The 12,924-nt window shown below is 36.5% G+C and overlaps 1 protein-coding gene across 2 annotated transcripts; it reads left to right on the plus strand.

Annotated features, from left to right (window-relative positions):
* Positions 1-63: 63 nt before the first annotated feature.
* On the plus strand, positions 64-11,029 carry LOC308699975 (uncharacterized protein). 2 transcript variants are annotated; one of them, XM_081381195.1, is made up of 3 exons: positions 64-198; positions 6,391-6,679; positions 9,483-11,029. In XM_081381195.1, exons 2-3 carry the CDS (start codon positions 6,622-6,624, stop codon positions 10,757-10,759), a joined length of 1,335 nt encoding a protein of 444 aa, XP_081237321.1. In that variant the 5' UTR covers positions 64-198; positions 6,391-6,621; the 3' UTR covers positions 10,760-11,029. The 2 variants fall into 2 exon arrangements, with proteins under 2 accessions (XP_081237321.1, XP_081237322.1); XM_081381196.1 differs by having other exon boundaries at positions 9,573-11,029.
* The last annotated feature ends 1,895 nt before the right edge of the window (positions 11,030-12,924 follow it).

The following is a 12,924-nucleotide window of genomic DNA, read 5'->3' on the forward strand; positions in this document are numbered from 1 at the left end:
CCAGCTGAAGCTTTATTTATTGTTTATTTAGTTACTTTTTTTTTTTTTTTTTTTTTTTTGACATCCCTATGTGATCACACCTCAGCCCAGTAGATGGCGGTAATGCACTTTGACTGCAAACTGCCAATAAAATTATAGAAGAAGAAGAAGAAGAAGAAGATCGGTTTACGAGGAGGGACACAGCGGTGCAGAATAAAGGTAAATTATATGAAAAAACATAGACATAGGCTGCGTCCGAAATCGCATACTTTGTGAGTAGGTACTACATTTAAATTAGAACGTACTTCGCGACCGTTAAAAAAGTACGTTCTATATAGTATGAATACGGGTAGTATGAATGGAGTCCGGACGTACTACATGCGCCATGTTGGTATTGTCACGTAACATGCGCGGTCACATCAGCGCGAAAATTTAAAGAGCCCGTTCCACTGACTGCACCAACATAACATTTTTAGTTCTTCTTTCCGCTTTCGTCTGCGTTTTTACGTCGTTCGTGCTCACAATTCAGAGTCGTCGGTCAGTTGCTCGCACACACACAAACCTGTGAACAATGGCAGAGGTTGATTTTTGGTAAGGAAAAAGTAATTTATTTGCTTGTGATAGTGCCATCAATGAATAAACATGAATGAATCAATAATATGCGTGTGTTTATCTCTGTCGATTCATTCATGGATGGCAATATCACAGTGTGTGTGTGTGTGTGTGTGTGTGTGTGTATATATATATATATACACACACACACACACACACACAGTGAACAATAGGGTAACACACTGAGGTCAGATACAATACACACACACATTCATTCATGTATGAAGACTTAAGACGTAAAAGAAAAGGATTCTTCTAAAATGAGCATTTTTATCAAACTTGTATTATAGGTTCAGTAATTTCACTTTAATGACAATTAATAGGTCCTTTTCATTGCCATTAAAGTGAAATAACTGAACATAAACATGATAAACTTGATAAAAATAATCAAACTAAAAGAAAATTCCAGATGGCACTTAGAGGCTTTTACATCTTAAGTATTCATATATATATATATGTGTGTGTGTGTATATATATATATAATATATATATATATACACACACACATATAAGAAATGGATCATATACATATAATACATATACATATAAATAATCCAACACAGAAAACAAGTGTCTTGTCGATTCAAATCGTATTTTAAAATAAACTATGAACACGTTACAGATTGTGAGCCCTACAACGCCAATTCTTCATCTATATTTTAAAGATGGAGCTGACCTCCACCCCTCACGGTAGTCCATCCAGTCACTGATTGCGACCATGGGTGGAAAAAAAGGACATCGAGGTGCTGGTGTTCTAGCTACATATCACATATTTGAGCTTAATTTTTTACAAATTATTTACTTTAAATTTAGGTAGGAAAAATTCAAGTGGAAATCCAAAAATTACCCAAGGTGTAAAGTTCTCATCTTGTACACATGCTTTTAAAGAAACAGATTTTAAATTATTTTAAAGTGATGCCCAACAAATGAGACTGTTAGTAAGAAAGTCCCTTTAGATCTTTAGAAACCTGTGAAGGTTACCTTACTGAAGCTGCTGAAGTTCATTTTCTTCCCTCAAGATGACACTTTAATAAAAAAAAGTTTTGCCAAAGTTTTGTGATTTTGTTTTAAACTTTTGTATTCTGTATCCATTTAAAAGTTAAATAATATACAAAAATAAAGCAAATACATTTTAAAGGTGTCTGGGGTATGTGGATATTTCTCTTCAGTGTGGCACTCATATTTTTCAGATATACCTGCAATTTGCTTGTTTCAAAAAACATCTGGAATCTGTCACAAAATAAGTGCACACACAACACCCTTTAAAAATATTAATTACTCAATGCCACATATTAAACACTTTACAATTGACAATCTAACTACTGTAAATCCCTGGGAATTAAGTGTTTTGTAATAAAACTTGCTAAAACAGCATTACAAAATGAACTTATAACAAATAAATGGAAAGAGAGTGTGTAACATTTGTTTTCTTTATTATAATTTTTTTTTAGCAATTTCTAAAAGCAGAAGGAATTTTTCCTCTCTCTCTCGTCGCTCTTTCTTTTCTTTCCTCTCTTCCATTAGCCATAAGAACACAGGTGTGGTCATCAGCCCCTGCAAAATCAACACAGAATTTAACATTAGTGATGAACCATGGTCAATCTATATTATTAAATTAATATTAATGTTGGACAAGTTGAGGTACACTTGATTACAGTAGCTTGCTTTGTAGCCAACACAAATTACATATCAACACTGGTAAAGAAGAAATAAAATCGTTGTAAAATTAAAAAATAAAAGTTTTGTAACCCTCTCATTTAACTGAGAAACAACGTCGTTGTTTAAATAAAACAGTGTTAACTGACAGACATTAGCTCGTTCTGTTCGGCAATAATAATAATGATAAAATTGTCATTTTGCAGCCAATTCACAAACTTGTACCCTCGATTTACATTATTTAAACTTTTAACAAGTCAATCGTTTACTTATATGATGTTAAACAAATACAATTTAACCACAAATAAACAAAAAGTGTGTTGTAAAGTACTTACACTTGAAAACAGCCGCGTCTCCGTTTTCCGCCATTTTCAAATATAACGACGACAACTCCTCTCCCGTGGCATCATGGGATAGTAAAGTGTCCATCGTATGCGCACTTCAGAATCTCGCCGGATGTAGTAGGTCATCCGGGTACTTCTCGCCTACTGTTTTTCGAATTCTATGATTTCGGACATACTACTCTGCTCGCGTACTGTTTTTCGCATACTATATAGTAGGGAAGTATTCGATTTCGGACGCAGCCTAATATACATAGACGCCCTATTGGCCGCTGGATCGTACGTCAACGGCGCCGCCATACTGCGGAGGGCAACTTTCCCATACCTCTCATAACGAGAATTGAGAAAAATGCCTATTTCTTGTGCTGCTTGGGGCTTTACAAATCGCCACACAATTGAAAACAGGTCTCAGGGAATTACCTTTCACAAGCAAAACTGAAAATTTGTTTCTGGTTGCATTTCATTTACTATTTTTATTTTCAGAGGAGAAAGGCCGCGAAATTTAAAAATACTACTGTTATTGTGTCACGAAATGTAGTTTTAAGAGTTTTTCAGTCGACAATGTAGTTGTTTAAAGCTCAAATCTGTGGTTTATTTATAAAGATAGCGCCTTTTTAAAAATGTTATCTGACGGTTTCGGAGTTGATCCAGCGATCACCGCGGGCGCTCAGCGCTCATGTACCCCGCCGAGAACAGCCTTGCCTCGGCTATAGACGAATCCGGCGAAACTACCGGAAGTAAGCGGGCGCCATTACTGAGCTGTTGCTGGGTAGCGTTGCGCCATTGCCTCCTATTGGTTTGGTTGCGTCCACTGGAATAAACAGCCCGCAATTTACGACTGTCACTAACGTTACATCTACAACTTTACTATTCTTCCTCTGCAGAGTTATTTGAACAGTATAAGTGTTGTTAATGGTCTGTGAAGATCGGACAGGTCCTTTAAGAACTATGTATTTATCATCTGGTAGAGTGTGCATTATTTGACCAACCCATACGGAGCTCAGATAATTTTTTGACCCTCTATCAGTGACCTGTAGTTGGCATTTTGTTGATCATCGGATGCCAGGCGAAGGAGAAAATACTCTTGAATACCTTTAAAACAACCGAAGGGGCGCGTTGGGGCAGTAACTTAGTAGCATTAACGTTACTGTATTTGCTTGACTGTGACTCTCACTCTGAGAACCAACAACGCTAGCAGTTAGCTGTACCTTACCCTTTCCTTTTGAAATGTGAAAATGAGATAAATAATGGTCACAAAATAAAAACATGAATTCGTTTATTTGATATCATTAATTTATTTATTGTTGCCAAATGGACAGATCTTTTAATAGTTTCCTCGTTAGCTTGCCTAGCTAGCATAGTTATTGCCAAGCTATTTTCATAAATAATCTGTAAGATCGTTTGTACCTTCATCTGTGACTGGAGGCCACTGTCTAACATCATCAACCTAACAAGTCATACTGCCTGCAGCTGTCATCGAGGGTGCGTTTGCGTTATCACGGAGGTTTGTTTACATACTAGTAACAGCTCAGTAATGGCGTCGCCACAAGATGGCAGCCTACACAGAACGCTCGTCGGATTCGTCTATAGTGCTTCTGAGTTCTGACGTTCGTCGCTGTCAGTCTAGTGAGAATAATTCGTCTCGTGTTTATCTAACGGGCGATCTTTGGTTTCATTAATCTATAATTTGTTCCTTGGCAGATTGTTTTGGCTGAGGGCAAAGTGAAGTTTCATAACTTTATATATTTAGGCTATTTAACTTTAACAGTGTAGCCTGCTGTATGTTTGACTGGATCGTTTACTTTATTTCTTGACTTGTATAGCTTCTTATACCTTTTAAAAACTGAAATTTAACAAAAAGAGACAGGGTTGCTTCGTTTTATTCTATATAGCCTATGTAATAATATTTTAAAATGTATAAATTTACATTATTTATTATTGTTATTATAATAATATACCACTTGCGATTATCAATCTATTATAGTTATGCTGTTAAATTATTTTACTATTCATTGTAACTATTTAACTTATTCTTTTTTATTGTCTATATTCTGTAATTGATATTTCATATTCTATTGCTATTATTATAGTATTATACATAAACTATGCTATTATCAATATATTATTATTATTATTATTATTATATTAGTACTTATGATATTATATAATTATACTTTTCATTACTATTTTATTTACTGTATACTGTTTGTTTATTTTATTGACTAAACTATTTACTATTAGCCTACCTCTCACTTTATCTAATTTACTATTTGCATTGCACTGTAGTTGTACCATATCATATGTATTACCATAAAGGATCCATCAGTTATCTTTGTTATTGCTAAAATCAGGTCAATGACAGAATATGCTTTTCCCACAATAAGAAAACTTTATTTAATTTAATGTGAAAATTAAATTATATCTCAGTATGGGGGTGTTCACAATTCTTATCCAAGAATGAAAAGCTAAATACATGACAAGCCTGAGCTTTGGCCATTCCTTATTAAAAAAAAATAAAATAATTATAAGTCTAACTATCGAGAGTTTAACTAACTACAGATGGAACTTTTTTGTACACCACATACAAACCACCGAAATCGGTTGATAAATGTAATTTTTTTTTGGTTTTTATACAGAAAAACCGCAGCTCACCTGTTCACTTGCATTGATTACAGCGCAGTCTTGCCCTCCACAAAATGGTGGACGCGTTGACGTATCGCAGCAACGTTCCAAAGCGGCCAATAGGGCGTCTATGTATTTATTATGTCTATGTGAAAAAATGCGGGTTTTTTTGAATGAAGCATGAACACATGTTAGACTGCACCACATAGCCTAAACACAAGCCTTCGGAAAAAAGCTGATCAACCCTTTAACAGCTGCTGAAAACACTATATTTTGGTCTTGGAAGGATTAGTGCTATTTTGAACCAATAACGTTAATAGGATTAAAAAGATGGAGAATAAGCATTTAGTTATTTGACTCCAATATTAGTAATCTGACCCCTTTAAACTTGTTCTTTAAAGGGATACTCCACTTTTTTCGTAAATATGCTCATTTTACAACTCCCCCAGAGTTAAACAGTTGAGTTTTACCGTTTTAGAATCCATTCATTCTGTAGCGTTTCTTTCAAAATGACCAACGATTTTCAATATTTTTCCTATTTAAAACTTGACTCTTCTGTTGTTAAACCTCGTACTAAGATCGACGGAAAATGAAAAGTTGCGATTTTCTAAGCCTAGATGGCTAGGAACTATACTCTCATTCCGGCGTAACAATCAAGGAACTGTGCGGCCGTACCATGAGTGCAGCAGAGTGAAGCACGGCAGCTAACAGACGTGAATGAGCAGTGTTTTAAATGAGAACAGCTTTATTGGACATTCAGCTATATTATATTATATTATATTATATTATATTATATTATATTATATTATATTATATTATATTATATTAAAACAGTATGTATGTGAGCATGATTTTAATGAGAAAAAACATTAGGCAGGCAGCAACAAAGACTCACTATTAGTTTAGGAGTTGTAATTTTTCTTTAATAAGAGTAGGTCTGAAAGGTGATGTGAATAACTTTTAAGAGAAAACTCCTAGCTAAAATCTTTTAGTGCGATTTAGAAGTACTCCTAGTGGTAAGATAAAATGCTTTGTGTGAATACGGCCCCAGGTTAGTAAAAAAATATGTGAATTGGCATCAGTTACTTGACAATAGACAGACAAACAGGCATAAGTGCTTAGATGTGATATTTAGTACAAAAACAGACTCAGTAACTGATATATTTTTTGATTTTGTCAGATCAGCTCCTACCACACTTTGATTCATCATCAGTGAAGCTCCTCCCACACTGGAAGTCATCATCAGTGAAGCTCCTCCCACAAAAATCACATCATCAGTGAAGCTCCTCCCACATTAATTCTCCAATAAATGCTGTAAATTCCCATCAGCTGCAAGTGAAGACGAGCATCAGAGCATCAGGAAGAGCTGAAATCTGCAAAGACTGAGTTTATTAAAGAGGACAGTGAGAACATGAGTGATCCAGAACCCTGCAGAATGAAACACACTGAAGATCCTGAAGAACAAAGAGGTTGGTGTTTATTCTTCATTCATTCATGATGCTGAAGAACATTCATGTTAGAAACATTCAAGCACTTCATCACTTTTAGATGAACAGTTAAAAAAACATTGTTTTCAACAAATGGTCAGTAAAGGTCATAAATATTATTTTAGCTCTCTTTTTTGTTACATTTATATCTGGTTCAACAATTTTTTGCAACAATGTTGCCAATATTTTAGACATTTTTCAATATAGCCTAGTTATTATTATAATTATTTTACCAATAAACAGTCTGATTTATAGTTACTAATAAAGTTGTATTTCTCATAAATTCTAGAAGTTATTCATATTTATTGAGATTATTCTTCTTATAATTACCTTAGTATCTGGTCAACACTGTACAGTTTGTGTAAAAACTGAGAGAATGGATTGAGATTATTTTCTTGTCCTCCCATCATGCTGTAGAAAGAGCCCAGATGATGTCACTTCTTGGGTGCCACAGTTTTAAGAAATGCTCTGTTTTTGAGGAAGAAGGAAAATAATGTGAGAAGTAACAGGAATGAGGGAAACATGTAGGACACAGATAATGTACTAATATTTTTTTTAAAAATTAGAATAAGCTAAAGATTGTTCTGATGGCAACGTAATGACATCATATAATTAAAAAAGACACCTGACGAAAAGCATGATGCATTTCTGGATCTTTATAAGGAAACATCCAAGCGACCAAAACAATGTAAAAGTTAATAGATGCATAAAATGTGCACTTTTTTTCCCCTACATGATTGGCAATCATTTATCGATTTCTAGGATTTGTACAGGCTTTACATTTTTATTTTAAAATTTGTGATGAGCAATTCATTTTAATTTATTTTTGAAGCAGATTTGTTACGTGACAGTATTAATTAAAGTTTCTTAAGTTAACTGCATCAAGCCACTCCCATAATATCTGTCACCACTCAAATTAACAGAGTAGGTTGAAGTTGAACATGGGCTGTTCATTTGAAAATGACTGAGTGTGAACCTGTGTGGAGAAGTCTGTGCATGCCGTTGAATTGTGAAATTTCTGTCAAGCAATAATAAAAACGAAAACTCATTGTACCATGTAGTAACATATGTTGATACTAAATGCTTTGACAATCACAATACACTTATTGTGATGCTAGTTTTTTAAGTGAAGAGTTTAACGTGACCGGCCCTTAATAATTAACCCTCTATGGTATGCAATATGATATCAGTGAGGAAAAAATATTTGTTTTTCCTGCTTAAAATTGGACACTATAACAATATCAATAAACATTATAATTATTTTTAAATGTATTTATTAATTAAAAGATTGTTGCCTCTACAAATTATGTTTATTTTCTTCTAATAGGGTTGAAAAATAAGCAGATCTAGCAGCTTTTAAAGCCTCTCTGTAAGCAATCGAGCTCTCCTTCCATGAAATGCGACATACCTCTAGTTTTGTTTTCTTCCAGTTGCGCTCCCTTTTTCTGGCTGCTCTCTTAAAGGCCCGAGTGTGCTCGTTGTACCACAGCGTTGGGCTGTTTTCTTTAATCTTCTTTAAGCGCAACTGTATCTAAAGTGCTGGAAAAGAGAGAGTTAAAGGGTTAGTTCACCCAAAAATGAAAATTCTGTCAGTAATTACTCACCCTCATGTTGTTCCAACCATGTAAGTCTTTCGTTCATCTTCGGAACACAAATTAAGATATTTTTCGATGAAATCTGACGGTTGCATCACTCCTCCATAGGCTTTCTGAGGGACCGAAACTCGCCGGCCCAGAAAAGTTATTAAAAACATCGTTAAAATAGTCCAAGTGACTACAGTGGCTCTACATTACGTTTATCATGCGACGACAATACTTTTTGTGCGGGAAAAACAACAAAAACTCTCTCATCCTCACTCTCATTCACTGGCAGTGCTACCTGTGCTTTATACCTTTTTGAAGTGCCATAGAAAACGTGCGGATTCATCTCCTGCATTAAATCATAATATGTGCATGTATAGTATGTTAATTACCTTTCTTATAAATGCATTTCAAAATCATGCAAAAATGCAAATACATTTAGATAATTCAAACTCTTTTCCTTACAAATAAAATACACTTGTATTAAAACCTAGTATGGCCTTATGTGATTCCATTATGGTACAATGTTGCCTCGAGGCAACATGCAGTTCTATGTAATTTCCTACGATATATTTGATGATATATAATGTAAAGTTTTTGAAAATACTTCTTTACTTACCAATGAAGGTGACTCAGATTTTTTTTGTAGCTGATTATCTGGACAGAAATGAGTGAAAAATGCCTTTTTCAGTGGAGAAAATATCAAACCATGTGACATATGCACGTGTGCTGGAACAAAATTAACCCCTGTGGGTCATGTGGCCACTCTTTTGCATTTTCATCCCCTCCCCTTAGACCAGTTACCTTAAAGCATTGACCAATTACATTTAATTAAGTTTTTATAAAAAAATAGACTGTTGCCTGGAGGCAACACCGTACCATAGAGGATTAAAGTTTTTCATAAAATAAATGAAATCTCATTCTAAAAGTTGGTGTCAGAAAAATTTATTTTTTTATGTTAAAATGTCGTTGATCAACTATATTTAATAGTTCTCACTACAGAAACATGTTATTTGTGGCTATAATGCTTTGAGGGACAGGGACGTATAATTGATTTATATAATGCATTGTAATATTTTATAGCTGTTGCCTAATTTCTGCTATTACATCAGAGCTCGCTTTTATGTCCTTTCACTTTATATTTATCTCTTTGAATTGTGTACTAAAAATTTAACTTATTTTTCTTTCTTCACATTTCATGTCAGACCTGATGGAAGTAAAGGACGAGAGTGAAGAACTGAGAGAAGTGAAGGTGGAGAGTGAAGAACTGAGAGAAGTAAAGGACGAGAGTGAAGAACTGAGAGAAGTAAAGGACGAGAGTGAAGAACTGAGAGAAGTGAAGGTGGAGAGTGAAGAACTGATGGAAGTGAAGGAGGAGAGTGAAGAACTGAGTGAAGTGAAGGAGGAGAGTGAAGAACTGAGAGAAGTGAAGGTGGAGAGTGAAGAACTGAGAGAAGTGAAGGTGGAGAGTGAAGAACTGATGGAAGTGAAGGAGGAGAGTGAAGAACTGAGTGAAGTGAAGGAGGAGAGTGAAGAACTGAGTGAAGTGAAGGAGGAGAGTGAAGAACTGAGTGAAGTGAAGGAGGAGAGTGAAGAACTGAGTGAAGTGAAGGAGGAGAGTGAAGAACTGAGCGAAGTGAAGGAGGAGGAGAGTGAAGAACTGAGTGAAGTGAAGGAGGAGAGTGAAGAACTGAGTGAAGTGAAGGAGGAGAGTGAAGAACTGAGCGAAGTGAAGGAGGATAGTGAAGAACTGAGTGAAGTGGAGGAGGAACATCATGTCAAACCTGGAGAGAAACCTTTGAGTCGCTCAAAGACTAAAAATACATTTTTAAAGAAAAGAGCCAAGAAATCTTTCACCTGCACTCAGTGTGGGAAGAGTTACACAACCATACATAGTCTTGAGATGCACATGAGAGTTCACACTGGAGAGAAGCCGTTCACATGTGATCAATGTGGGAAGAGTTTTAGACGCAAAGGTTGTCTTAAGATTCACATGAGCGTTCACACTGGAGAGAAGCCGTTCACATGTGATCAGTGTGGAAAAACATTTCTTGTGGTATCAGCCCTGAAGAAACACCTGACAGTTCATACAAAGGAGAAGCCACATTCATGTTCTGAATGTGGAAAGAGTTTTTCACTGCAGCAATCTTTACATACCCATCGGAAAACTCATACTGGTGTGAGAGAGTACGTGTGCTTTGAGTGTGGGAAGACTTTTATTAGACCGAACTGTTTAAAACTGCACCAGAGAACTCACACTGGAGAAAAACCTTACAAGTGTTCACACTGCGACAAGAGATTCGGTCAGTTACCACATCTGAAAACACATGAGAGGATTCACACTGGAGAAAAACCTTACAAGTGTTCACACTGTGACAAGAGATTCAGTCAGTCATCAAATCTGAAAACACATGAGAGGATGAGGAACCACATTGGAGAGAAGCCGCACACGAGTGATCAATGGTTCATCTTTATGTGCTGAGAAACAAAACTGTGTCCCAACTCAGGGCTGCATCCTCCGAAGGCCGCATTTGAAGGCCGATTGCGTCACAGCAATGAAGGAACTGGGCAGTAAAAAAAATTACAAACTAACAAATACATCTCCATTTCCGGACTTATACTCAAGAACACACACACATAGGTTCCCAAGATGGAAGGGAAGGAAGAAAGAATGCTGAAATGAATACACACTTGTGGTAAACATAATTTGAACACAATTCCCAGGAGTTAATAAAATGAAGTACTAAAAGTCACATTGTGTCATGTTTTATATATGTCACATGTTTTACATTGTCATTGATTTATTAGTCACATGGTTTTACTTCTTCTGGGAAAAACCTTAGCGTAGGCCAAGGGTGCCCAACCAGTCGCGGTCGACCTGTCGATCGCGGACTGCTTTCCAGTCGATCGCGAGAGTAAATTGTACTCTGGTTTGCCCTTTCTCTCTCTTCACCGCTCCCGCATCTCAGACCTCAAAAACATAAAATATTAACCTTTATAGACATAGTATTTCTTGAGTAAAGAAAACGCTGTACTTATTTTAAAAAACAGTTCTTTATTTAATCTAACAAGATCACTGATTAGCCTACGTTCAGCTATGCGCTGGCCGGAGGAGGAGGGGCGGAGCTACGAGGAGCTATGAGCTGTGAGGTTTTGCTTGACAGTCTAATCGAGTAACAAGATTTAACACAAGCTGTTTTGATGCTTTTCATTGGTTGTTAAATATTTGTAAAATTCACTGACATACATAAAGTTTGACCAATAGCATTGATTTATTAAAAAAATAACAGCGAAGAAATGATGGGCTGAATTCGAAATCGCATACTAACATAGGCTACTCATACCAGTGGCGGATACAGAACGTCATTAGGTGGGCCTGGTGAATATACGGAGGGGCCTCGAGTTTTTTAAGATTATACACACCTGATTCCCGGGCTCCGTATTAGAGCTTTCACACTGAGCGTGGATGCGGTCTGGCGATGCGTTCCATGCGCGGTGCGTAGAGGCTACAGCAGTGCAGAGATCGTTTCCGCACCGAGTCTATTTTTGCTGTGCTGCACGCACTGAATTAAAGTGACAGCGCATGGTTCGTGGTCAAAATGAACACAGATTGACATGAAAATATAATAATCTCACCATAAATGCGTTTAATAAAATAAAATGTAGTAATCTCACCATAAATGCATTTAAAGCAGCACTCAGTAGCTTCGGGATTTCTTCGCTGTATTCTCGCTTTTTGCTCGCAGGTTTCTCTCTAGAGCTCCCCCCACAGCTTCGGAATAGATATTTGACAACACTGTTGTAAAAACTCTTTGGTGATTCTCAGACACCAGAGGCTAGTAGATCAACGACATCAAAGTAGATGGGACATTCTTTAAAACGTCTTCTTCCTTCGGGTTCGGACAGCGTGAGGGAGCGCAATAATGACAGTATTTGAGCAGATTTCTTTTGGCCGTAAAGCAATTGTTTACATCGCGAGACCTGATATCACGCGATACTTCCTGCCGCGGCGGTCGGCGGCCCGCCGTCTCAAAGTTGCAAGTGCGAATTTTCCGCTCACGGGCACCAGGGGGGTGCGAAACGACCACCATTCAACCCGAAATAAGTAATATAACCATTCCAATGACTCCGAAGCTGTTCAGTTAAGGTAAAAAAGTTACTTAGTTCACCTTTAATTTAATTATACTCTTTTTCACAGTCATCTTTTTAAGGCTAGCCAACTTTAAGACCGGGGTAAAGCAAGGAAAACTACAATTTACCTCAACAAGGCGACATAATGAACAACACTCTCATTAGTGGAGGTGAAAAAACAAGTTCTTTGTGACATGAAAGATTTATTGTAGGCCTATTACAACTTAAATGCAAAAGAAAAGGCATGAGAGTCGGCTGTTTTTGTCAATTTTAAGTTTTAATTTAAAATCTTAGCGATTTTAATGTAAGTAGCCATACACACATAAAACATGATATTAGAGTTTTAAAATCAAACATTTTAAAAGAGAACAATACATCACGGTTGTTTAAACCAATGAACATGCTGTGTCGTCAGCAAGTCGTTTCCTATCGTGCTTTTGATCCGCGCAGTCGGTGGAGAGCAACTGCGCTCGCCTGCAGAATCCGACACGTCTGCCTTGCGATCGCGAGAGTTTT

This window comes from Scardinius erythrophthalmus, assembly GCF_964197995.2.
Source record: "Scardinius erythrophthalmus genome assembly, chromosome: 1".
Lineage (NCBI taxonomy): Eukaryota > Metazoa > Chordata > Actinopteri > Cypriniformes > Leuciscidae > Scardinius > Scardinius erythrophthalmus.